Source organism: Centrocercus urophasianus, unplaced genomic scaffold, assembly GCF_019232065.1.
Source record: "Centrocercus urophasianus isolate 14NV4802_14NV808 unplaced genomic scaffold, USGS_Curo_1.0 seq_14, whole genome shotgun sequence".
NCBI classification, from domain to species: domain Eukaryota; kingdom Metazoa; phylum Chordata; class Aves; order Galliformes; family Phasianidae; genus Centrocercus; species Centrocercus urophasianus.
In genome coordinates, this window is record NW_024884586.1 from 31,660,577 (window position 1) to 31,687,620 (window position 27,044).

Genomic DNA, 27,044 nt, shown 5'->3' on the forward strand with positions numbered 1-27,044 from the left:
GCACTGCATTATAGCATGCAAATATCCCTTTTACATAGCTGTGATTTCCTATGACTCAGGCATATTCATAAAATTGAGATAAACCTTTTGCCTCTGTTTAACTGTTCTAAATATGAAAGTGGTGTTTTTGCATGTAGTTGTGGATGACATGTAAGCATGTGGACAGACATATAGGCAGATACTTCATGTTTCAACACCTTGTTAAATATTTGTATGTGGTGCTCACCACAGAGAATCAACACTTCATGTTGGCTGCTGTCACTAATAATCTGAGGTTTTTCTGTTGCCCCTGCTCAACCAGAACTTGAAAGGATGCAGAGTGCTTGCAAGTAGCTTTGAAATACTAAAACTTTATCAAGTTACGTATGTTAATATTTATGAAATAACTGAATTGTAGCAATGGGCATGAGCTAAGCTGTGCTTATGGTAAGAATGCACATATTTATATTTAGGCATGTAAACACCTCTCCCAGTGTTGAGTCCTCAAGGTAGCCATGCAAGGGGAACTTTCATTAGGTGTTTCTAATTCCATTTGTGAGAAAATATAAACTGTATAGTGCATTTCTGTAAGACAAAGAAGGCTCAAATGCCTCTTCAAGATGGGAAGATGAGGTTGAAGTCGGCTGTCTCTTCCATATGCCTTCATTTTCTTAATATCAGGATATCGTCAAGGGACAGTTTTCTGGACTGGTATCCTATCTTAATACACATGGTTGACAGTTTTGTTCCTAATTCAGGTTCCAAACTTTCTGTGCAGTGACAGAGCTGGCAGTGCTGCTTTCTAAACATCTTTCCAGATCCTCTGTGCTGTGTGATGCTTGGCTCTATGCTGGGCTTTCAAGGAGAGTGTATTTTTTAAAATAAAGCAGTATTTTTAATAAACTCAGCTCTCAACAAGTGTCGCTCACATTTAGGAGCAAGCTGATGTGCTAAATACAGCAGACAAGCTTTACCAACTACATTAGCTGTAAAATGCAAACTGTCCAAAATAAATGTAGTACATTTCTAAGTGTTTTGGAATTTTCTTTTTAAAGGAATGTCTGAGGATTTTTATGAAAAAGAAGTGACAATGACATTGACTTTTTCCCATAACATGCCTAAATAGGAAAATGTAGCAGTATACAGAATTAAAATCCCTCTCTTCAATGGTGGGAAGAAGAAAATCTTTCCAATCCCCATCATGTTTCTTTTAAAGATAAACTTTTTCACATGCCCACTATTCTGGCATGCAGGTCCTCAGCATCTTTTGGAGTGCAGGAGTAGATTCCCATGCAAGCAAATAAGTAAAAGGTGCAGAAAAAAAAAGTGTTCTGATATGGGAGAAGGATTTAGAAATACTGGAGCAGCATGTGAAGAGGTGAGTTACATAAGGAAGTGCAGAGGGTATTTTGAGGCTTGAAAGGAACACTAAGAGCACTTTTCAGACAGTGGCTTATTACTTCAGGTTTGTCATACTGTTATGTGATCTTTGTGTAGAGGAAGGCTGTATTAAGGGAGATTCAGATTAGGAAGAATTCAGATTTCTGGTGGTAGCTGAGATTTGCAGGGTGGTGCAGCAGCATTTCAATAAAACAGACTGCTCTGAGTACTCAAAAGCTTTACCTTCTGATATTTTTGTTTGTTTTGTTTTGTTTTGTTTTTTTTCCTCCAGCTTCTGCTTGCAGAAAAGGACTAGCATTGAACACCAGGTGAGGAATCCAGAGTCTTGCTTCCAAGTATGGGGCAGAGGAAAGAGGCAGCAGTGACTTCAGACCACCACACTCCTGTAACATCCAGGGCAGGGTGAACAGGAGTCCCTGCTGAGAGGACAAGCTACAGAGGAGAGTACCTGAACATCTGTGGAAGCTGGAGATGCAGCTGTAAGCTGATGACTGCCTCTGAGAACTTCTGCTGATGAGTCTGGGGGTCTCTTCCAACTCTTCCTGATCACTAACTGTGAGATCTTTTTATAACACAGAGGTTCTCCACCTGTCTGTATTGTTTCTCCCAAGGTCCAAGTTTGAATGTAAAAGATTCCCCATTTGCGCAGCCATTTCAGGCTGTCTTAGTCTGGTAACAGCCAGTATTCTTTGCTGCCATCACAGCAACCAGCAGCAGGGAAAAATCTTAGACCATATGAGCAGAAACATCCTTACCGTTGCCATCTTGAATTTTGGCACAGAGCCATGGAAATGCTCAGTTTGAATAAAGTAATTTCATTTGTTTGTTTTGATTATAATTTCAGTTATTAATTCACACCTCCAAAATATTTGCTCTTAGATGGGATTTTAAATCTGTCATTGTTTCACTGCTGGATGCTTATATTTGTGTGGTTTATTTTTGCATTTTGATTTCTGTTTGTTTAGGCTATATAAACGTCTTTAATTGGCTGATTATTTCAGACCCAAGGTTGAACTCTGAGGCCCAGGTGGCTCCTATCAGTTGCAATAGTGGCTTGGTGAAGCGCTTCAGTTAGAATTTTCCTAATGTTATGAAAATTAATTTGCTTGTGTTAGAAAACAACATCAGCAGCTGGAAAATATATTGGAGAGAAGATCCACCCTTGCTTAAGATGAACAGGAAGCAGCTTCAGCTCTGGCTCTTCGCTGATGCCAGGTTAAAGGAAAGCTTGCCTGTTTTCATGGTATTTTCCAGCTTTTCCCTTGCAAGCAGTATGATTGTGGTTCCCACAGAGTACAGTGTTTCCTGTTGTTTGCATCAGAGCCCTCAGAGGTTGCATTTTATGAGCCCGTTTGATCTGTTTTCTTATTCCACAACTCCCTTGTCATTTCTACGCTGCATAATCAGTGTTAAGAGATCATTCTTGTATGTTGACAAATTAGATAATGATCAATCCAAAAGGCTGACAGAAACAGTGTCAGAGAGGAGAAGTGTTTTCTCTTGGAAGATTGCTTGCATTCATGTTCGCTCTTGTGTTGTGCATACTTCTTGTCATTCAAGACCAGATGAATTGTAAAAAGATTAAATAATTATTTTCATTGCCCATTAGCTTAACTATCATTTGCTCCAGGCATGAACTCATAGGAAAGAACATGCATTTTTCTATTTCTGTTCCATTCATGCATGTGACAGAGATCAAATACTCAATTTATCCAAAATCTTACTTCATTGGCTTATGTTTCAGTTCCTAGGCAGTCATGATTCTGTTTGCTTTCCTTGCATCTTTCATCTGTGTTCTTCAAGTATCACTGCATCATTTGTCCTCTGCTTTTTCCACTATCCTCAATGACCAGGAGTTCTGAAAAATCTTGTGATGTTACTTTCAGATCAAGTCTCTTCTGTACTCTTCCAATTACACTCAGGGATCTCTGAGATACATGTTTCTAATGTTCTAACGTGTGTTACATTGTTGATTCATCATTAGTGAAAATTCAGTTGCGGAATTTTTTACTTCAAACTACTGCATCCAAGCTGCTTCAAAATCTTGGGTCTGTCTTCTGATAGCCCACTCTGCCACATTTGGTGTTGGCTGTAGCCTCTAGCTCTGTTTCAGAACTATCTAAAGAGCAGTTTCCCTACAAGATCTAGCTTCAGGAGATAACTGATTTTTATTCCTTGCTTCCTCCTAGGGAATCCAAGTTATCCTAATTCCACTAGGTATCATGTGCAGGACTGAGTAGCTGTGGCATACGCATCCTTGCGGAATTCTGATTTTATCTGTTTCTGTTATCTAGTTTCTTTATTCAGGTGATTACAGCCACCATTGAACCTGTTCTCAGTTTTAGAACATAGATACTTTGCACAGCTAGCCCAGGAAAGGTGATTATCTTCAGAGGATCTTTAACAGAAACAGCATTCTGTAATTGATAATTCTGGCAAATTTGTGCTTATTATGAAAGTAGACTAATTTTTTGTCAGTTTTTGTCAGTTTTTGCCAGTCTCCTACCCACTGATTTTCAGCTAACGTTGTATTCAGTTATAGCCAGCATGTTTTCTGAGCTTCTTTGCACTATATGTTAAACGTAGTCAACTATACATCTGTAACTGTGATGACTTAGTAAAAATGTATGAGACATCTTGTCTCTAAGATTTTTGAAGTGTCCTGAGAAATGCATGTTGCAGTAGGAGACCTTCCTTTGGAAGGGACTGGTTTTGTCAGTTTTAGGAGCTGTGAAGTCTTACATCCCTTGTTCTTGAAATTTTTTTCTTCTGTTTCTAACAAATAAAAATCCAGAGATATCGAGACTTGTCCTTTATTTAGAGACACTTAGATTTTGAACTCCTCTTCAGCCTCTGGATATGTTAGGGCAGCCAGAGCATCAAAGGAAATGTGAGTGTTACTTTGTGCATCTGCTGATCCCAGCTCTGAGTGCTGCTGCTGTTACCTGAGGAGCACGTGCAGTAATACAGCAGAGAGTCAGGAACAGATCCTGCAGTTCTAGCCTCTTACTTTCTCTACTTCCATGTGATCTTCAGCCTTGAGTCCTTCTGTGTGTTTGTGCACGCTGGGTGCTGTGGGCCAAACGTAACATCCTTAATTTGTCTCTTTGCAGGTCTGCTATTTCCAGGTCTGTCAAAAACCTCTCTTAAAGTGCTTCAGTTAAGAAATTCAGTAGAGCTGCATGAAACTGTTTTTTTAGCATCTTGGAGTGAGTGCATTTTCCAGAAAATGTTTTCTTGTACAAGAAAGGAAAGGAGAATGGTGAAGCATTTTGGATTTATAGTAGTTGAACATGAGGGGAGTACAATTATATGTATACTCCTCACGTGGAGCTTACTTTGTCTCTCTTTGCTTTTATGACATTAACTTTCCTATGCTCACCAATGAGTTTCATTGAAAGTGCTCTTGTTTACTATTAGAAAATTGCCAGTACAAAGCCCACAGTAATCATTCAGGCAACTCGTTCAGTGGTGAGACCAATTGATGTTACCAGGGGATACTCTTCTCTCCTACTTGATGTTTGCATCACTTCTAAGTGAAGGAGTCTGTTTTATGACAAACAGTCTTTCTTGTTTGTTTTGAACAGGTGCACGCCAGAGTCCTGAAGGGTGAGGTAATACAGAGTTTATGCAGACATTTTGTGCTGTGTTCAGGTGATGAGCACACTACAACATTAAGAGAGAGATGTGAGATTCCTTCCAAGAAACATCTGACTTAAGGTTTGCTTAATTAAACTTCCAAGGACTTTTTCCCTTTCATTCCTACATTTGCTTCCCATTGGAATCCTGGGCTTACTGTTTGAACCCGTATGGGTTATTTGCTGTTATTTGGTGCTATTTAAATAGTTGGATTTAAAAAAAAAATTTTTTTTTTTTGCAGTATCTGGCTGATTGATCCTGTTCATACAGTTTCCTTTGGGCACACGCTATTCCTGTGAATCTGGCATGTGTTTTTCCAAAAAGAAATTTCTGAGCTTTATATAAATGTGGGACTTGACCTGTTTTTCTTCTTTCTAGAACCTCATGTTTCTAGAGCTAAGACATTCTTGCTTATGCTAAACATCAGAAGGATCTAATTTCTACAGAATGGGGTCTGCCAGACAGTCCTGGAGATTGGTTATCACAAGAACACAAAACTTAGTGTTCATAGTTTTATTAATGCAGAAACTCTTAAACTGGAAAGAAGATGAGTAAGGAGAAATGTAAGGGAGAAGGTGAAAAGGAAATCATTGTTCTAGTTTGGAATCAAATGGAACTAGCAGATAACACATTCGAAGCAGAGGGGAAGAGAAAAACTGCTTTCTTTCACAGTATTTAATTTACCTGTGGAACTTCTTGTCACAAGGTAGTTGGAGACAAAAGCATGCTTGTGGTTTGAAAAGGCAAGTACACAAATTCATGCAAAATAAATCTATTAAGGTATATTAAATATAACCAAAAAACAAGCAGAAAGTTTCTAAGCCTTTTCAGGTGATTGTTTAGGGGAAGTCTCATGATGGATTTTTCCAGTTCTTAGCTTGTCTGTGAGGTATAAGCTGCTGACTACTTGTCACAAAGAAGAGGTAGGCCATAGGCAGTCTTGAAGTCTGACTTTGTATGAGTGTTTCATTTGGTCAGTCGCAGTGCAGCCTGCTGGAGCAGCCAAAGTAAAGCTGCCTTTCATGACAGTGGCATGTTTCACCCGAATTCACTGGTGTTGGTGGTGTTGGGTTCTCTAAGGAAAGTCTTAATTGCTGACATTTACCAAGATTGTCCACACCTCCACCTGGACAAGCTCTGTATATGCTGCAGAGGCTTTCAAAATATTGAAGCTTTTACAAGTGCATAAGATCCACCTCTAGACCAACCAATCACTTGTGATTTTAGAGGAAAGTGGGTTGTAGTTTGGAAGTCATCCATAATGTGATGTGTGAATGGTTATTCACTTAAATATGGAAAAGAAAGTTGCTTATCACTAACAGAAGCTCTTACATTATCTTGTACATGCACACATTTGCTTCTTGCCATCTTTGTCTTCTAAAATGCCTGAGCACAGAGAACCTTCAGGGTGAATGTGCACAACCACAGCGCACCTTAAACAATTACAGTACTTGGTAGCTTTTCTTCTGACTTTAGAACCCAACTGCCCTTTCCAGAAAATGGGATCAAGTTTCTGTGCTGCTTTAGAGATGAGTAGTTAAGAAACAGAAGCAGGTCGTCTCCAAACTTACTGGATTCTGTGCAGTTTCACCACGAAGGACAAACTCCCCTGAACAAAAGGTGACAAATGAGGCACCATGAGGAGTCTGCTCTGTCTGTTACCTTACCAAAAAAGGATTTTATTGGCCTTCATTGAAAATGAGTTTTCACTTCTGTTTCCAATTTAAAGGAAAGAATCACTGATGACTGTGGACACCCTGGTGTGAAGTCTTTACCAGTGGTATTCAGTGAATCATAATCATTCCCTAGGGAAAATAGTATACTTAACAGGGCCTCTTCTCTAAAAGTCCGTGCCTACAGTGCACACAATGAACTTGAGAAATTTTACATTCTTTACAAAGGGATTGCTTCTTATCTGACCTCTTAGTTAAAAAAAAAAAAAAAAAAAAAAAAAAAAAAAAGTCTTAAGGAACAAATCTGATGCAATTATTAAGAATTTCAGGGAAGTTCACAATCTATTTTCATCGTCTATTTGGGACAGCTGCAGGTGGTATCATCTCTAAAAGGAATTTCAGCATTGTATGTGGCTTTTTGCCTATGTGTTGTGAGCACTACCGTGTTAAAATTCATGAGACAATCTTTGAAAAGTTCCTTTACTGCCAAGTCCAAATGTTTAGCTGTCACTGCTTTGTCATTCCACTGTAGAGAAAAATTACCTTTTTGTTCTATTGAAGAAGAAAAATTAGAAGGGATTTTTCCCCACTACTTCTATTCATTAGTACTAAAGGTTCTCTTCGTGTTTTTTAAGAGTTTTTGCCTTACTTATGTGACCTTCTGAAAACTGTGTGCTGTATCAGATATGTCTGGTACATCTGTGATGTCGGTGTCATTCTTCATGGTATGCAGTTGGACAACTGTACATCTACTGGGAGGGCAAATGAGACTGTGGCCATCTCATTAGTGTCACTAATTACAGTTCTTACACTTGCAGTTGCATGATTCTTTCCCCGTTTTAATCGGGGATGTTTTCCCTTTGGAAATCATGTTATTTCCACCATTTCTAATTCTAGAAATTCAATGTGGTATACATTTTGTCTGTGATATCAGCTGGGAAATTTTTTTTCTTGTTCACAGATGTTTTTTTCTTGTTCACTCATGTCTCCATATGTCTGCTGAAAGTTCTTCCTGAAGAATAGCTAAAAATAAAGATTGGTGACTCTTCCTGCCAAACTGTGGCTCTGCAAGTGTTCTTAGGTCTTGTGAATGACTTGGGCAAATGCAAGTGATGTTGATTAAAAAAAAAAAGGACAACTTAAGGAATATAGGCAGCACATTGTAGCTGTTGCAAAGCTATGCTTTCCTGAGGTTTTATTGACTTCTCCTTTATTTTGTTTCTCTCTGTTCTGTTTGTTTACTATTCTTCAGATTAGCAAATAGAATGCTTGGCATAGTGGTATCCAAATGAGATCTCCAGATCCTGAAGTATAGTTAGAGATATCTGTAGCAAGCATCTTTTGATGGAGAAGATTCAAATGGTGTCACTCAAAGCAGCTTGTTGCAAGCTGGACATCTTCCAAAGGCTCTTGTTGCAAGTCAGACTATCTGCTACTGCTTTCTCCAAAAAGTGAAGTTTCTTACAAATACTTCAAAGCAGTGGAGATCTCCTAAGCATGTAGGCCACAGAGTTTCAGCACTTCAAAAGACCATACATTTTTGGTTAAAGAAAAGCCCAGAACATGGTCACCAAGACATTCCCCAGTCATTACACTGCATGCATTGCAGAGATCTTCTAAGTTTCTCCCATGGCTGTACAGCAAATCTTTGCTTTGTCGTGCTTCGTAATGGGGATAATAACCTCAAAAGGAAGAATAAATCCTTCCTGAAGAATGTCAGGAAATCTCTGGTCTGATCTGACTCAACTTGCTTCATGCATCAAATAATGAGCGTGCACTGGTCATGGTATATTATTACAATGCCTCATGCTAATTTCTGTGTACAAAGGATGAATGTTTGCATGCAGCTGGTGAAAAATGTCTGAGTGGTGGCAAACCTGGAAAGAAAGTCACCTCCACTTTCTGCAACACGCATAACCCCTATGTGTAATTATTTCTTGCATCAGTCTTTATAGATAGCATGAGGTACCATCCTGCCTAGCCAGTTAAGTGGAATGAGATATAAAGAACATCACCCTGCACAAAGACCATTACCCCCCTGAATGGAGAAATAAATGTCTGTCTTCAGAAGCTCCTGCTTGCTTGAAAGAGTGGTATTCCTTGGTGTAAATCAACAGTGCCAGCATATACCACAGGGGACAGAGCTTCTGCCTGAAAACTATTCAGCAAGTCTGCAGGAAGTGGGAAGCCAATAACACGTGGATTTTTTTGCTACAAACCACAGCTTTAAAGTACTTCTATTTTGTACTAGATATGAAGGTCCTTATCCCTAAGTGTGTTTTCCATGAAATCATAGTCCAGTACCAGAAGGGGACCAGCTGATTGGTTGAATGCCTTCAGACCATCCCTGCCATCTTCCCTATGCAACTTAGTCCTAGGGATGGATGTTCTAAAAGCAGCTGAGTAACTGATGTCTGTAATCTTTGAAATTGGTCTTTCTTGGAAACACACTGTGACATCCAAGGCACTGTGTAAAGCTATTTCTGAAACTACAGGCATAAGCACAACTACGGAATTTCAATTGCAGTACTGTTTTTCAGAGAAGAGTGAGATTGACAAACATTAATTGGTAATTTTCATTTGCTGTATTTCTCAGCGATGTATCTGCATTCGTTTCTAAGACAATTTGATTCCCAGTAAGTAAAACTGTCTATTCTGTTTTGACTTGTTGCATGATAAAGGATCTTGCATTTGTACAGGGTATCAGAAGCCTCTGTTCAAGAGAGGACTAAAGACACTGAGCTTAGTTGTATCTCTCTGTCACCTGTGGAGTTGCATGAAGAATGAAAAAAGGCTTAAATGACTTCCCTAGAAATGAAAGAAAACATTTGTAAAGCAGAGACCTGAGTGTTCAAATGTTCTTTTGCTAAATGTCATAGTAAACATGTTATTACTTTTATATAGCTCTTGACCAATATATTCTAATGATTTTGAATTTTAAAAAATGTTAATAGATACTTTAAATAATTATAAGGCACTCTATCATTCTATCCACATCACTGCTGTTATTCTAAAACACAATTAATGTAGCTTATAGGCAGCCCAGACAGCTATCTATTTTTCTGCGCTATTGCAAATCAGTATAGTTTTGCAAGTGGGTAGGTACCATAGCTTTGAAAACTGAAAACTGCATTTTCTTGATAGATTTTATTGCTTTCCAATCACATATTAAGAGAAGAAAACTCATTAGTATATACTTGATGCTTTGTATGCTACTAGAAACACAAGCAGAGCAAAAGGAGCCCTTCCTCTTCAACAGACCTGGCTCTTTGAGCTGTGTCCTGCTCACACTGTGATGCTCAACCTGTCCTGCATTGAACCTTGGATTGTACTGAAGACATCTGCCTCATAAGACATCGTAGGCAATGGATCCTCTTCTGCCATGAGGTAGTGGTTTCACTGACGAAGTGATCTGAGCAGGGAGGCCTCCTTTATTTTTGCTCTGGTTAAGGACACCCTCGTCATTGGTAAGGAAAGCTTCATAGCAGACTGAACAGTAAGCAAAGGGTCTGTTAACAGGGAGAATGGAAATTGTACAACTACAGCAGAAAGAGATGTGAGACGTCAGAGGACAGAGCAAAACGGAGCCATGATGTTGCTGGAGAAGTGAACACGTATGTTTGTCTTTTTGTCTTTGCTTTTGGACATGGTCTGTCTTGTTTACTATAAGTACTGATGCCTATTGGTTCTGGAAAGGTGAAGCACCAAGAAGCATACTCCTGTTCATACAGCAGTAACTGAGATGTTTTACTGCTTTTTTATAAGTGTTCTGAGATAGCTAGAGACCATCCAGCACCACAGACCAGAGAACAAAGACTCATTTAGCCTGCAAAAAGTGCATGATTTGTTGAAATATCAGTGCATGTTCCTGCACTTACAGAAGCAGCGTCCCTTGCAGAGCTCTGTGTTGCACAATAGCCTGAAAAACAAAGTGTTCAAGTTTGGTACTAGACTTCTTGCATGCTGCAATGGAGTATGCCACAGACAATCAGAACTACACAGATGGTGATTTGATTGTTTGGGTAGGATCTTCCCTATGGCAGTGCAGAATAGTGTTTTTTTCACTCTTTCAAACCACTGATCTTTGTTAAAGAGAGGGAAAGTGCGGTGGGATTGTTTTCATCAGCTTCTGTTTGTTCCTGGGAATAACAAGAGGGAACTGTTGGGAGCTGTATTCATTGTTGGCAGTGAAGAACCCACTTTTTCATTCCCATTGTCTTTGTCAATTTGCCACCTAGTAACAGAGCAGATAGAGAACTCTCTATCTGCTGGTTTTTCTCACACTAGTGTCCTGAAATGTTTTAGTAAGCCTGGGCCCAGGAGTGGATTCAATATCTTATTAACCCCATGTGGGTGGTATAGTTTATTGCTAAATTATAGCTCAAACGACCCTAAGAAAGCTATTTTAACTGTAAGAAAATGAATGTGGAGCCTGTCTTACAAATCTAATTCTAAAACACAGATAGGAAACTGCATTTGATAGGAAACTCTTCAGTCTGGGGAGAGGAGTAACTGAAGGGAGTGTTTGACTCGGGAAGAACCATGAGGTTACCTGAATCCTAACTGGTTGAACACCCCGGGAATCCTCTGTCCTGCTTTCCCTTCCATTTTGCCTTCTTTCCAAGCAGTTCAGCACGGCCTGCTTCCTCTGCCGCCCCTCCCTGCCACTGAGCAGCAGTGAACAAAACTAGCAATGCAGGCTCACCTCGAGGGGCCTGCCAGGGTTAATCTGTGGGAGGTTCTGGCACGCTCCAAGTGCCACGTATGACTGTGAAGCTCGTGTTCTTGCTCAGCTCTTTGCAGCTCCCCCTTCTTGTGCTTTTTTCCCCTCAATAGCGAGAAAGCTCTTCAGTTGGATATGCAGCCGAGCCAGCACAGGGCTCACGAGGAACAATGACCAAAGAACAGACTGTAGCTTGTAAACCAAAACCTCCCCAGGGGCTGCTGCTGCTAAAAGGAGATTAGAGAGAATTTCTGTGCCAACTGGCATCTGGATTTCCCTCCCCTCCCCAGGGCAGCCACTAAATTTCTGGACTGTCTATCAGCATGGTAGTGAAGTTGCAGTGCATTTACCTGCTCCCTCCCTTGGCAGGCATGGGCATGGCGAGCTGCACAGCAATAAATTAGTGCTGCAGGGCTGATCAGAGCAGTAATTTTCATCATTACACCAAGAAGACAGGTCAAGGAGCCCCAGGGAGATGAAAGGGATAAAGCTGAGCACTGGGGAGTGCCTCTCTCAGAGCATGTGTGCCCCAGCCAAAATGTCATGCAGCCTGGCAGGCTCCCTCTGCTGACCCACCCTTGCTGATCTTGCCAGCTGGTGATGGAGGAGGAGTTTTTTTTAATGGATGTGCTGAGATGTTTCTGATTACATGTTATGGCAGCATTGTGGCAAGGTGTATGGAAGCAGCTACTGAAGTGCAGGACCAGGAGCTGCATTCCAAGCTGACCATGCAGAGCCCTGGCCACAAGCAATTAAGTTGTTCCATGTCGTGACATTCAACTGCTGGGGACCAGGACAGGGAGGAATTTCTGTGGTCTTTAGAACATTAAGTAGTTGTGGTTGAAGGAGAGGCAGCCTGTGTCTCATCTGACATGCAAGCAAGTACTAGAGGTTTGTAATTTTTGGAGTATCTGAGGCTGAAAAAAGCACACTTTTTAAAAAACAGTATGTTGGTTACTTGCCAGGGCCACATCTGTGAGCATTTTATAAGTGTATGAAATGTTCATGGTAAATGTGAGGAGGCTGGCCTTTGTGTACAAGTCTGTACTGGCAGAACTTATATATTCCAATGAATGTATGATTTTTGTCAGCTGTGACAACTGCAATGCCCTGATTATTTAAACAGTATTCTTGGAAATGTTTTATATTTGAGAGGTGCTTTATATAAATCTATCAAAATCAGATGTGAGAGGTGACATGTCTGTCAGAGGGACCAGAGAAGGACAGGGCACATACACAGCAGACACTGTTTGAAGGTACAAAGGAATTTCCATTCTGAGCTCTCTGGCTGACCTAAATTCTGCCCATTTCCTTGAAGAGATACACAGGAAAAGGGAAAGATTTTAAAGTGACCAAGTATGCCACAGTAGTAGCAGTTTAAAAACAAAAAAACATCTAACCCTTCAACAGCATCCCTGTGGGGGGAGGAAAGGTGGTGGGGAAGAAAAAAACAACCATTTCCCCCCCCAAATATTTATTTTTTACAATGTTTTTGAGATTAATATTTTTTCTTTTTTAAGTCTTGGCAGGTGAGGCCTGGGCCACGTTGAGATCACAAACCACAACAGACAAAAGGTCCTCAGGGTGTTATCAGATCATGAGTGAATGGCTCCAAAATCCAGGTGCCCCCCAGATAATGCTCTTGCCCTGACCCAGAAGCCATCTTTCAGAAACTCCAGAAAAGGAAAAGAGCTGAATAGAGACATCAGTCCTCCTTAAAATGGGCTCAGCACCTTCTCTGCTTGCCTTTGCCCACCTCAGCAGGCTGAATGGGGGCCTTGCAGTTTGCTTTTGGAAACCAATAGCCAGGGTCTGCCAACTGAAGTTACAGGTCTGGCAGAAACACAACTGTAGATGCAGGCCTCCTGGATCACAGTTCTGAGGAACGCAAGTCTATGTGTATCTCTGAGCATCTCTTCTCTGAGCAGCTTCTCGGTGCATTTTCTTTCTCTAAAGAAAATTCCAGGATTTTCTCCTGCAGGAGGGAAAACTTTCATAATTCTTCAGGCCACTGGGGAGGGCAGAGGTCCCAATGGAGCTACAGCAAGAAGGGGAAACACTGCTTCATTTCCAATCCCTCCTTTTAACTGCTCTTTCTCATTCCTTGCCTTCCCAGCTCAACTATCCCAGCATTCAAATACACAGCAGTTCCTTCACTCTGTCTTTCTCTTCCGCATCAACTGTCCAGTCATTTTGGAGTGTGGCCTTTGTGTCGTCAAAGTAACTCCCAGAGGGAACGCGACACTGGCAACAAGACCGAGAAATGTTCCAGAAGAGATTCCCAAGGACTGCCAGACCCAAAGCCACAGGGTTTAGCACTCGGCCCTCTGCATGCATAGTCTCTGACCTCCAGTTCCTTTTGTGCTAGCCTTGGAGCAGAATGGACGCTGACAGTTTCTCTCTAGGCTTTGGGCAGCCCAGGGTGCCTTTCAGCTGCACTTGCAGGATTTCACCACCATGTTGGAGAGCTGCTCCACTTTGGGTGTCCTCCCGACATAGTACAAGATCGTCAGTGGCTCCAGGTCCTGTGGGACGCAGCAGGGTGAAGCAGATGCCTCAGGGTTCAGCGTGTTGTACAAGCCCAGCACCTGTGGAAACAAATTTAAATGTGGTGACAAAGTCAGGAGTCCATTTAAGAGAACAAGAAGGTACTGCAAGCGAACAGGTCTCTAGGTATTTGGATTGTGCTAATCAGGGGCATTTCCCTGATGTGACTGCTATTCTTATCACGTCCTGATCATGGTCTGCTCCTGCCCAGGCCTGATCCAGAGCCTTTTTCTTTTTAATGGTAGCAATGTAGACTGGCTGATGCCTAAGGGTGGAAGAAGTACAAGTAGTTCACTCGCTTAATCTCTAATTTGGTACAGCGGATAGTGCCACTTCTGCTTATAAGTCAGGGTGTAACCAGCCTGAGGTTGTGTTGTCTTTGGTTCTATTACCAAACCAGAACAAAGAAAATCAATGCTGCTTATTTCAACCAACATCTCTAGATAGTGCTGGATGGATGCCCGTCCTCTCGAGTAGCCGCAGTTCCCTCCCAGCTTTGAACTGTCTGATGCTTTCTTTCTCCACTTCATCCTCCAAGTCATTACACTGTAATGCTGGAGCCAGGACAGTGTCCTGTGGGACCACACTGGCTTCATTCTCCCAGCTGGCCCCAAACCACAGACAACTGTACACTTCAGCCATGTAACCGCCATGAAAGAGCTGCCATGTGTCTTCCCAGAGCTGGCTGCTCTTCAGTGGTAAGCAACATCTTGAATTGTGAGGCTAAGACACAATCCTACCTGCACTACTGTTGGCTCATAGCACCTGTCTGGGTTAAATTACAGCATCCTGCACGTTGTCTGTTAACTGTTTTACAGGAGGGTGAGAGGTGCTAAGGAGACATTCTGTTCTATCATGCAGCTCCGTGTAATTCCAGTCATTCTGGTAGAAGCCCTGTGGGGTACTGAGCAAAGGCACAGGCTGTGTCACATGGGTGCCATGTGCACTGGGGCTGCTGTAGTCAACAGAGACAGTGGGTTAAAGAGACTGGTGAGAAATCTGCTTTTCACCGTGTTTTTCCTAGGTGGTGCTGGCAAGCTGTCAGCAGCTGTACTGTTCTGAAGCTTGCTGGGATCACTCAGCTGACTTTACCACTTGATTTCCCTTCTTGCTCAGTAAGAGTATCAGGAACTGTATTAAAATCTCACTCACGCTGATTCAGTTCAGTATCTGTTAGAGTTCCTCAGGTCCAACTGATGCATGTTACCTCTTCTAAGCTATTCATTCACCTGTCCTGTCTCCTGCTTCTCACCCAGCACCTGTCCATTCCTTCGTACCCTTAGATCTGCTCCCACCAATAGCAGTCTTTTAGCTTCAGCAAGCTTTGCTGCTGTGCAGATTCTTTAAGCTGCCAAGAAAATGTTAGCATCTTTTCTGTGGTGTCATCTCTACCCAATCAACTGTTCTTCAGCTGAATCTGCTTCTTCCAGAATTTTTTCTAATGAAACCTGAAGCTAATTTGCAGCGAGCTGTTGCCATGTCTGGCTTGCTCTTTTTCCCTTCTGCAGACAGTAGCTTAGGATTCTTCTCTGGCTTTTCTTGCTTAGGAATTAACTTTCTGCTCACTAGCCTGTATTTTCCTCTTGGTTCTTCCATGGCCATAGTTTGCTATTGCTTTTGGTTTTTTTTTGTTGTTTTTGTTTTTTTTTTTTGCTCTAGACAGTAGCGAAGCTCAGGTGATATTCTTCCCTAAGACTGCCCAAGGTACTCATGTTAAACAGAAGTTATGTATAAGTTACCTGAAAATATTTCTTTTCTGCCAGTTTTACTCATTAATTTCACAGCCCAGTGGATTCCTCCCTGTCTGGTGGGATTTATACAGCTGAAAATAATGCTGGTGCAGAAAGCTTGCTGCATAGCCATGTTCACTTGGGACATGGCTCCCCTTCCCTTGTGGGCTACAGCTGCCCATGTGATAGTAGGCAGCAGGTGTGTGCCATAGCTCAGCAGTTTTGCACAACCTGTATGTACAAAATTCCTCTGCCAAATGAAAACTAGAGGAAAAATTATGCAGAATAAAACCATCAGAGTTGATGTTTGATCTGAACAACAAAAACTGACCACTACCAAATAAGTATCCTAAGTCCTGCCGTTTCCCCATCTCATACAAGAGACAGCATCCTCCTCCTCAGCTGGAAGCATGGACTCAGTATTGACTCCATAGGAAGACCATTTCTCCCTGCTGAACTACTCAGACTCTTTCCTGCAGTTTCCTTGTAGTTTTTTGCAGGTATTGATCTAAACTGCTTCTGCTACTTTGAAGAGACCAAATGCCATCAGACTGAGGGAGGAAAGAGGTGACAGGGCCACAAGGATAACATGCTGGATGTACCGTGCTGTGAGTGGTGTCTGCACTGCGGAGGTACGGACATGGGCCCGAACAGAAGTTTGCAAAGTAGCCTTTAGGCTCGTGGACCCATTTCCAGCCCAGATCCTGTCGGAAGTCAATGTAAAGAGGACGCACGCAGCAGTTCTCCTCCAGGTTCCTGAAACACAGAATGGACACAAAATGAATCTAAAAGGGATCTTTTACGTGCTTGCATGAAGCAGCTTCCAAAGCAAAAGGACCAGAACCAGTGTTGCCCAGTGGGATATGGTGTTGACCTGCACTGGGTGCAGAGCAGTGGCAGAGCTTGCCAGAAGCCGGCAGGCCAGCAGCCTGGCACTGCCTGCACATGCTGCCAGGCAGTTCAGCCACTGGCCTGGTCTCTGCCCAGGCTGTGCTCATGAGGCTGATCACAAGCCTCCCTCTACCCAGAAACTTGGCCAAAAGTGACTGCTGGGCCAGCCAGCAAGGAGCAAGGAGCACGAGCTGAGCTGTGCTGCTCACGTGGCCCTTGCAGTACCATGGTGACTTGCAGCCCCCTTGGCAGGCACTGCCTTGCCGTGATGTGAAGTCTCACCACACTTTCCCATCTCAGGCATGGGACCCAGCTGCTGGCAGGATTCTCACTTACCGGAAGCAGTAGTTGGTATCCAGGGCCCGCTTCTTTCTCTGGCCTCCCAGTGTTGGGCTCTCCAGGCGATGTGGGGGTAACATCATCAAGATGAGGTGGGGATTATGCAAGTCTTTCTGCTTCTTCAGGCGCCCCAAGTCCCCACGGCCATAGTCATCTTCACTGTCAATGCCTTCAGACAGAAACAGAATCCACAAAGAGGACATCAGTATGGAAGTGAGGAACGCAACAAGACTTTTCAGTACGCTTAACACCCTCTGCCTGCCCTGAAACAGGGCAAAAGAGACTCATGCACCATGTGTACTCACTCTGGGACTTCTTCCCTCCTAGGGGTACTCTTTGCTCCTGGTGAATCTAACTGCTGCAGGGCTGAAATAGAGGCCTGTGGGCCACCTGTTTTACCATTTGCAAACTGCTGGTGGGGCCATTAATCCATCCCACTCGCTCCTGGCTTCAGTCCCAGGACAGGCAAGAAGATGAATGGTTTAAAGAAGATGTCAGATCATTGGCACTCTGCAGAACAGCCTCAGAAATTGAGCCTGTGGGGGCCAGTGGCTGCAGCCCAGGGCTGCAAGCCAGGAGGTTCCTACGTCTTAGGCCAGCCAAGCCACTGACTCTCTAGGCCACCTCACACAGGATGCCTGACTTCCTTGTGTTTCAGTCACCCTAACTGGAAAGCAGAGCCTCTGTGGAAATCTGAGAATCCATCAAGCTGAACTTCCCAGAGAGACACTGAAATATGAAATTATTCCTTTTCCAGAAACACACACAAACCCCACCCAGACTGCACTTTTCTCTCACTTGTAACCGAGGTTTGAAGTGGGTGTACTCGTAAGATCAACATGCAAACCCAGCAGTGTGTATGCTTTAAGCCAAATGTTACGAGGGGTAAAATCCTCAAATATGCAAAGGAAGACCTATTCATTTTTCCAGACACTCGTGGCTTTCCCTCCAGTAGCCTCCCCAAGCCCAGCTCTTTATCACCTTTGAATTTGATCTCCAAGACCTCATGTAAATTCTCCAAGATGTCCCCATTGGGCTGAAAAGTATGGCAGGGGCAGTGTATGCTGATTTCCAGGCCAAGGTTGGACTCTGCAAAAAAGGAGAGGACTCTGAAAAATCGTATTCCTCAGGTGGAACAGCTACAGTGAATCTCCACAGAGGGCGCGTGCTGTGCTGTGGCCCACAGACCAGGGATCAGTCTCACAGTGAAGGTTCCTCACTTTGGGAAACAGGAGCTGACTTAGAAAGGACTTGGAAAGGGAAGCAGAATCTTGTGGCTTCACTTGTGCCAAAAGCCATGCATACTCTTGCTAAAGGGACCTTCCAGGGCAGGTGAGAAAGGTGCTTCTGGTTACATTTTTTAGGCTATTCAGCATCCAAAAGCACTTGTGAGCTTTGAAGAGTTCCACTAGAAAGTAACTATTTTGCAAAGTTGGCCTGTGTTGTGTATCTGTACTGAATCAAATTTGCCGCTCTCAGTACCTGTCTACTATCTGGCTTCTGGTTAGTGTCTGGAGGAGAGATCTGAAAGTGAGTGAGTTGGATATGGACAAGTAATTTCACTGGAAGCATTTTTCTCAGCAGCTGCAGCCTCCTGTTTTGTTGAACTGCTAGTGGTCTCACTCGCAGACTTTCCAGAGGCAAATCTATTTTCATAATAACTTCCTGGACCCATCACGCTGTGTGGGCCTGACCCACGGAACATACAGCTCTTATGAAAGCTCCTTTTCTATGTTGTGTCATGAATTAAAACATCTGGCTCCCTGGGGCACTGACAAGGTGCCTACCACCTTTTTTCCTAAGCACCATATCTGATGTCTGTCAGCTAGCTTGTGCCTGCCCAGAGCTCACCACAGTTCCAGCACTGAACTCCAACCATCAGGACACAACTGGGGTTGCTTCGAAAAGGAGGAGCCTACAGGCTCACAGCTTACCCTTCCAGGGAGCGGCTGCTTGCCAGAGCCTGCATTCCAGTTTTCAGTGGCACCTAACTTCTATCTGTGAGGCCAATGCAGCGGTGAGTCATGGTGCCTATGCTCCAGCTGTGAATGGGGTCTGTGTTCTTGCAGGGAGCTGCCCTGTAACTATCTGTTGGGCTGCCCAGCGGTGGCAGAGGTATGTTCTGTCTAGGTGTGTCAGCTTCTGGTATTTCCTCACCTTTATACCTGCCAAGCTGTAAACAGCTAAAGAAATCAAGATCCTTGCTGTTTTTTCCTAATAAATTTTCTCTATCCCATAAGAAAATTAAACCAGAGCAATCCTCATTTTCTATGTGTTACAAGCGATAGATTAGACCAGCAGACAGATTCCCCTGCACTTAGAATCAAAGAACCAAAAGAAGACCCAGCGTCTCTCACCGAGAACAATTTCCTCCTCCAGAGAATGAGGTCTTATTCTGACTCAGCCCCCAGAGTTACGCAGTGGGTACTCCAGGACAGAGCTAGGAAGGGAGCAAATGTTACACAGAGGCAGTTCTCCGGAGGAAGGCTTTTTCTCAACCTAAATGAAGCTGCCTCCTATTTAAGTGGTGCTCCTGAGAAGATGCTCCTGACAACACCCATCCACGCTTCTATGGATGCTGTCACACCCAGTCCAGCTGTGACCCCTACCTCTGTGCAGAAGCCACTCACGCACGGTCTCGGTGACATCAAAGGACAGCCATTCAGGGGAGCCCCGCGTCTGCACATTCCTGCCACTGAGGTAGCGCTGCTTTGCTATGTGCTCATCCGGCCGCAGGATCTGCGATAGAAGGAGCAGTAGAGAGTGAGCCAGTCTGTGCACAAGGAAGGAACAGCTCTGTGTCCTTCTTTTTCCACAGCTTGCTACAAACAAATTTGGAAGGTGAGTCCCAGCACGTGGAACACCAGGAATACCCTGGCACATTAGAGGGACATGCTTCACAACCAACCTATTTCTCCAGCCTGTATTTCTGGGCCCCGAGCAGCTCACCTCTCCTAGTTCGTCCTTGTTTCAGGGTGCACATCAGAAGCACAAATATACGGTGATAGATCTAACGGGTGGTTTTGTTTCTGTATTCACATGTGCAATGTGGGTCTGAATTACAGAGTAAAACAGCAGTGGGTAAATGAGCATCTAGCCATGGGTCCCTTGTCCAGCAAGTCTCTCGAATCCTACGAAGTGGTATTTTCATGTGTTCTCTATACTTCAACATCAATCAAAGCACACCAGGATGGATCGAGTTTGGAGAACTCACTCCCTGCTCTGACATCCCATTTCCAGACAGACACCAGCAGCCTGTGCAAAGTGCTCCTTGCTGCAGGACTCCAGGTTCATCCCACGCAGCCTGTGGAGAAGCTTTGGGGTTGTCTGTTAGCAATTGTTATCATCTGTTAGCTGGAGAACTGGTCTGCCTTTTAAAGATGAATTCCAAGAGGACCTTAAGAGCCAACAGCTAAAGGGCAATTTTAGCTGCATTGTTACTGCACAGCAGACAGACAGCAGCCTGTGGGAATATGCTGCTTGGATGCTGAACTACCCCATTAGCTGTGTGATCCAGCATGGCCAGAGACCACTTCCAAACTTGAACCAGACCTTATCTTGCCAGCGGACACCAAGAGTTCAAACCAAACTCCAGATGAGCACCTGCGCTAAAGGTGCCAGCAACCGTCCCCAAAGAACTGCTGATGAAAGGAACACTGAAAGCAAGCATTTCTTCTCCAGTAAGTCTGTGAAAGTCAGAGAGCTCCACCCATTGGATTAGCACCAACTGTACTGTACTGCAACACTCAGAGGAACAACTCTGCCAAGGGACTTAGGCAGAAGTGTCAGGGCTTCTCTGCTGGTGAGGAGATCCTCTTCCAACCCCTTCTCAGTATAGAAAAGAGCCGCATAATTCACAGTACCCACAACAGCTGGACAATGTGAGTGGGGAAAAGGACAGTACCACACTGAGACTGGAAAAAAATGTGTCTGTATCACTGCTTACATGCTGGAAGAAGCCTGGAGCAAAGTATGGGATCTCTTCTCCCTCTTACCTGTGGCCTTGCACCCACAAGCTGGGACAGTCGCTATGGAGCCAAGCTGTTCTGGCCTGAGGCAGTGAGGAAGGTGAGAAAGATACTCACCTGGAAGAGCTCAATGCGCTGCTCGCTGCGCTTGGAGCTCGGGTTGGGCACACGTAGCACCCGGAACTCTGCTCGAAACAGGTTGGTGCTGTTCTTCTCTGCTGAGGACACGTTAAACCGGAACACATTGGAGGTGACACCTTTTGGGCAAATGCCCAACTCATCTAGGAGAAAAAAGAGGGAGAGTGTAAGAATTTCAGGCCAGAAGTGACTGAGAAAGAGCTTCCGACTAAACATCTCACCACCTTCAAGTTCAGTTGTCTGGTTAAAGAGACAGCAGGAGGAATTAACTCTAATTTGCTCTATGTTGGAATGTTCTGAAAATCTTCTCGCTACTGCCATCATTTCAATGCTACAAGCCAGAGAATTGGTGGAGACCAATCACAGTATTCTTAACTGTCTCTTCCAACTCTACTCATCAAATGTTGATAATGCTTGTAAGTTTCCTGCATTTGTCAATGCAGCCCCAACTAACACAAGGGGACAACCTCGTTTGCTCCTCATGGGGCCCATTCCCAGTAACCATGATGGTGTAACTCTGTGCTCATGCTGGAGGAGACATGAAGCCACACAGCAAGTGATCTTATTACAGGAGACAACGTCAAGGTCTGTAATGAAAGCCAGAGAAGTGTCCACGAAGTTTGGTGAAGCGCTAGAACAGGCTGCCCAGAGATGTGGTGGCTGCCCCATCCCTCGGGACAGTCAAGATCAGGCTGGATGGGCCTTTGAGCAACCTGACTGAGCTGCAGGTGTCCCTGCTCATCGCAGGGAGTTGGACTAGATGGCGTTTAAGGGTCCCTTCCATGTCCAATGATTCTGTCATAATTATGAGATGCAAAAGACATCTTGGGAGCAGTGACTCTTCAGTGTGTTCTAAAGGAACTAGGTTTTAAGGTCAGTTCTCACTCATGACCTGGAGGAGGAATTCATGGATAGTACTTGATACAGAGTTCTTTGGGGACAGAGGGACAGAGGCTGCTGTGAGGACTGCAGAGATCAGACACATGAGGAGGAAATAGCACAGCAAGGCTCTACCTGGATGTGTGCCTGCTGAGCAGAAAAATCCACTTCACAGATGCCTCAAAAGAGTACAGGTAAAAACCACAAGATTTCCTCAAGAGAAAATGAGCATCTCTTCATTGGAACTGCTTTGGTTCCATGGAAGAAGCAGTGATCCCTGCTGCTCCTCTCCTTCTGACCTCTCTTAGACGTCAAGGCTGTAGCATCAGTCAGGCTTTAAGGCTTCCTGCAGGCCAGGCACAGCAACTCCTGCTCTACACCCACGTGCAGATCTGCTAGGAGTGCTGCAGAGCCTCTCATATGACCTCTGGCTGTTCTCCAAGGCAACACCAGGCTCTTGTATCAGCTGATATTTGTGGGTTGTTTTTTTTTTGTTGGTTTTTTTTTGTCATTTTTTTTTCTTTTTTAATTAAAAGCAAAACAATAAAACCATACACATAAAAATCACTTTTTCTAAGCCAAAGTTCCAGCCTGTGACAAACAGGCTAGAAGACCTGGCAACCTTGAAACTGTATTCCTGGAGTTGGCCCCTGTCTTCAAAGCACCCATATCCCACAGAGACAAGTTCTGAAGATGGGCTGGTGGAACAGTGTCTGAGAACATAGGCTCATCTCCCACGCCAAATTCTGCTTTGAGCAACAGTGATTCACTTCTGGGGCCATCTTGATGAAGCTGAAGGTCTTCCTTTTATGCTACACCTGGCTTTAGCAAGCAGGAGCCTGCCAGTTCACAAATGTGTGTTCTTAGGGACCTAAAGTTTTACTCAATAAGCTAACGACCAGATGCTCGCATTGAAATTTGTTTTGAGGCTTTTTGCCATACCTACTATCGAATGGAACAGCTTTTCCACCTGTGAACATCTCTGCCTGCTGTTAAAGACTGAGATTTTTGCAGCCCCAGGAGACCAGATCCATTGCAGCAAAGAGCTGGCACATTCAGCCCGAGAGCCCTACAGCACAGAGAGCACTGAGCCGGGAGAGGACACCCGCTATGGGGACTCCACCACTGACCGGTTTGTGCCACAGATAAGCACAGACCAGCAAGCTCTGATCTCATCATGTGCCCGAGGGCATCTTTCTAGCTGAAGTCTAACACTGCTAATGTTCTGTTAGACCTAGGTGGATACTGTGTTTTAATACCCCCTTAAGCTGTTTTGTAATGCTTGCCCTATTAATAGCGCTGTTAACAGCCTGCCCTTCCATTTCTGAGCCGACTGCCTGTCTGTGAGGGGGTGTTCCACCAATCCTCACAAGTGCCTCCACATCAGACCAGTGGCCAGCCTAGCCCACAGTCCATTTACAATGTTGACACTTCATCTGATAATCGATTTAGAGACTGTAAATCTGGTCCAAATCTGGTCCTACAGCGCAGTGCAGATGAGAAACAAAATCATTTATTGTTTGTCAGCTTCTTAAATTTTTTGGCTCAGTGAGGCAGCTATGCTAATAAGAGATGAATGGCCATCTTCTGTATTCTCTTGCTATCACTGCAATGCCTCCTACCTACTTCTGATGGTGTTTTGGAGACCTTCCTGGTGGGAACAGTAAGAGCTGTCTTTCCTAACATAGCAGGTTCATGTTGCCTTCATGCCCTGGGAACAAGCCCCCTGTGATGGGGGAGATGGAGCTGTTGTTTCATTCTGACCACTGCAAGGTTGGAGCCTGCTTCTCACAGCCAGATGTCCAGAATACAGGTCTCACTCCAGAACAATTCTGCTTTTTGAGCAAAATCCTTAAGTTAAGAGGTCAGAGGTGTGCACAGTTAAGTGATGTTTTCAGGGAACTCATTCCAGTCCCAGCTCAGGGCACATTAATCACACCAGGATCTGGAATTGCCCAGATACCAGCAAAGAACAAAGGCTAGAAGAAATATTCCTGCAAGCTCCTCCAACCTACAACACTCAGTGTCTGTAATAAGGCCAAGAGAAGGAAATCTGTGCCACCCATGTACCTACAGCAGTCTGCCTGACATGACAGGTTCTATCTTCACGATCAGACCCTGCTATGACTATGGAATCTAGCCAATTGCTGAGCTGCTGATAGAACAGATAATGGGACCAGCAGGGCCTTGTAGTGGAGGATAGGACACAAGGAGCATGTTCTCTGGGAACTCCCCTCTTCCAATCACTGCTTTCAGGGAGGTGCAGGTTCTCCACATGCCACCAATCCCACATGGCTGCTGATCCTGGCATGCCTTGTGACAGCTGACTGCTGTCTGCTTGGAGTTTGATGTCAGGGAAGGGCTGGCTGGCTGCAGGCCGGTATCACCTCACTGTGCCACACCACTGCTACCAAAAAGTGCTTAATGTCAAAGCTGTGTAACTCAGGAGGAAAAACAGATCCTTCTGGATCTTTGCAGGCAGTAGCTTTGGACAGAAAACAAGCTTGGCCCAAAGACCCACAGCTTTAATCGTCTCCTCTCTTATGCTGGCTTGGGAGATGGCACAGTTTTCTTCAGGAAGGTGCGTAAAGCCACTTGCAGAACCGCTGCAGGAGCTTCCCGTGCTTGAATCCAATCCCCATCAGTTTTAGGAGCTCCCTGAAGTGAGTGCGAGCTACTCGCAGAAAACGTTCCTTGTAAATCAGTGTGTTCCACAAGCATGGCAGGAAGACGATTCCCTGAACCAACCAGCAGTCCAGACTGGGGACAGAGACTGGCTCCTGGAAGTCCTCCCTTCCTAGAAGGCCTGGGCTCTCCCTGCTGCTATTTTTGCTCCTCAGCTTTCCTCACTGTTGGGCCTTAGGTTTTGGAGAAATACAAGTTCTCTGAGCCAACAAACTGCTTGACTAATACTCTGGAGCTAGAACAGTTTGTGCGTGCGCGCACATTTCGAACTCATCTCTATCATCCTCAGTTCCCTCAATGGAGCCATCCTCCTCTTCCCCCCAGAGGAGCCTGGCTTTGGCTCCAGCTGCTCTGAGATCACCACCTGGCACAGTGACAGAGCCATGGGAAAGTTGAACATCAGCCACTTTTGAAGACACGGGGCCAAACACAGCCATGGTGCATGTGATGAAACTCCCTAGGTTTGAAGAGGAGTCTCTCAACACCACGGCCTGCGTGGGGTTGGCCTCTGTGACCAACCCACACACCCCCTCTTCTCTGGGCAGAGGGGCTGCATAGAATGCAGTGTCAGCACAACACGGGCTCATTGCTCAGCACCTTGCTGTGGCACCACAGAGAGGCCGGGGCAGGCTCATCATTTCCATAGGCACGGTGAGGTTATCCTGCATGTCGTGGACAGTGGCTGAGCCCATGGCAGTTTCCTCACAGTGATCTCACCCGCAGCACCCACCGCTGCCCCAAGCTCTTCTCACACCCCATCTTACTGTCCCTCTCCACTGCCTCAGTGCTCCTCACAGACATCTTCCTTCTTCTTCCCCCTCCTTCACCAAACCCATTCTGTATTCATGACCCACCGCCGTGCTTTCCAGTTTCCTCCTTCAAAGCTCACACCGCATCAGTGTCATTTTGCACACATATATTTATAGAATTTCACAACATTCTGGTGAGTCAAAAATGTTGAAATATGGGAAAGCCATGAATACTCTGTGCATTTTCTGTGTCTTGAGTCTGAGTGCCTCCTGAACTGAGAGCTAATCATATAACCATATGGAGTGCAGTCTGCTAGAGATTAAGTGAAATTTGTTGCATTACCACATCGCAGCTCTGTTTCCAGCTCATCATATGTCAAGATTAACATAAACCTAGCAGAGAAGCTGCATTCTGGGGCTGACTGCACCAAGTCCCAGCTCCACCCCAGGGCTGCCGGCACCGAGATTGCGTCCCCAGCACCGAGCTCCATCACGAGGGGGACACCTGGAAGGTGGTGTGACTGTGCGCCCACCAACATCTTCCCATCCGAAGAGATCCTAAGCCAGACAGAGGGGATTGCCAGTGCCTACATCTGCTCCGCATCTGCGATCTACTTGGGGTTCGTGTCTGCTCGCCCTCTGACTTCGCATCTGCATCCGCTCAGCTCCCGCACCTGAATCTGCTTAGCGCCTGCATCTGGCCCCGCTCAAGTGCACTGCACCTGCTCCACATCTGTCCGTTTCCTCAGCGCCCGCGCTCCTCAGGGCGTCCCAGCGAATCCCAGCTCTGCACCTGCTCGGCACCCCCGCCGCCCGCGATTCCCCCACCGCTACTGGAGCGGCATCCTCCACGCAGGCGCCTTCCCAGAGCCGGCGAGGAGCCGGGCACACCGCGCACCGCCGCTGGGCACGGAGGGCTCCGAAAGGTGGGGCTCGGGCCGCCCGTTCCTCACTCAGCGGAGCCCCGCTCCCTCCGAACCCCGCACGCCGCGCTCAGCCCCAGAGCCGCGCCGCCCCCCTCTCGCAACGCGACGCCGGCGCTCCGGACGCGGGCGCTCGCCGCAGCTCCCCGCTTCCCCCGGCCTCCCCTCCGGGCGCTGCGCGCCTGGCGCTTACTGTGCTCGGGGAGGCCCTGGATCATGTCAAATTTATGGATCTCTTTGGCATAGTACTCGGACTCGGTGTTCTCCTGAGAGCAGCTCTCCTCCTTCTCCTCCTCCATCTCCTCCAGCAGCTCGCGGGTGCTGTTGTAGAGCGCCAGGATCTGGTAGGGCACGTGGGCCGGCCCCACGCTCTCCGGGGGGCTGGTGAGCCGCAGCTTGCTCAGGATCTGCCCCCGGATGGCCTCCACCCGCTTCTTCTTGATGTGCTCGAGGTCCAAGGTGGTGCAGGAGGACAGCGCGAGGCTCACGGTGGCGAAGCTCAGCAGCGAGAGCAGCACCAGAGCCCTTTGCGCGTACATCTTCATGTGCGAGGGGGCGGCGGCGGCGGCGGTGCCCCCGGGGAGAGCCCCCCGGGCGGCGGCGAGCGGCGGGCGCGGGGCCCCGGGCGGTGCTCCGGCGGCAGCCTCCCCAGATCCCGCGGGCTGGGGCTTGGCGCGGAGGCGCATGAACTCACCGCGCCACGCGCGACTCACGACTTCCAGGAAGAGCTGGCAGCGCTCCGCCGGGGAAAGCGGCCGGCGCCGTGCCTCGCCGCGCCGC

At 45.6% G+C, this 27,044-nt stretch overlaps 2 protein-coding genes across 4 annotated transcripts in view; one reads left to right on the plus strand and one right to left on the minus strand.

Annotated features, from left to right (window-relative positions):
- The window catches only part of TTLL5 (tubulin tyrosine ligase like 5), a 126,911-nt gene extending 117,320 nt beyond the window's left edge, over positions 1 to 9,591 (plus strand). For all 3 annotated transcript variants that reach the window (XM_042813189.1, XM_042813190.1, XM_042813191.1), the window contains one exon: positions 1,652 to 9,591. In XM_042813189.1, coding sequence (XP_042669123.1) covers positions 1,652 to 1,692 — 41 coding nt within the window. In that variant the 3' untranslated portion in view covers positions 1,693 to 9,591. The remainder of the gene's footprint in view (positions 1 to 1,651) is intronic.
- On the minus strand, positions 9,444 to 26,829 carry TGFB3 (transforming growth factor beta 3). Its single transcript, XM_042813193.1, has 7 exons — positions 26,458 to 26,829; positions 21,008 to 21,171; positions 19,532 to 19,661; positions 17,904 to 18,011; positions 16,920 to 17,091; positions 16,295 to 16,448; positions 9,444 to 14,003 (listed from the first exon to the last, which is right to left on the minus strand). Exons 1-7 carry the CDS (start codon positions 26,807 to 26,809, stop codon positions 13,845 to 13,847), a joined length of 1,239 nt encoding a protein of 412 aa, XP_042669127.1. The 5' UTR covers positions 26,810 to 26,829; the 3' UTR covers positions 9,444 to 13,844.
- Positions 26,830 to 27,044: the final 215 nt, after the last annotated feature.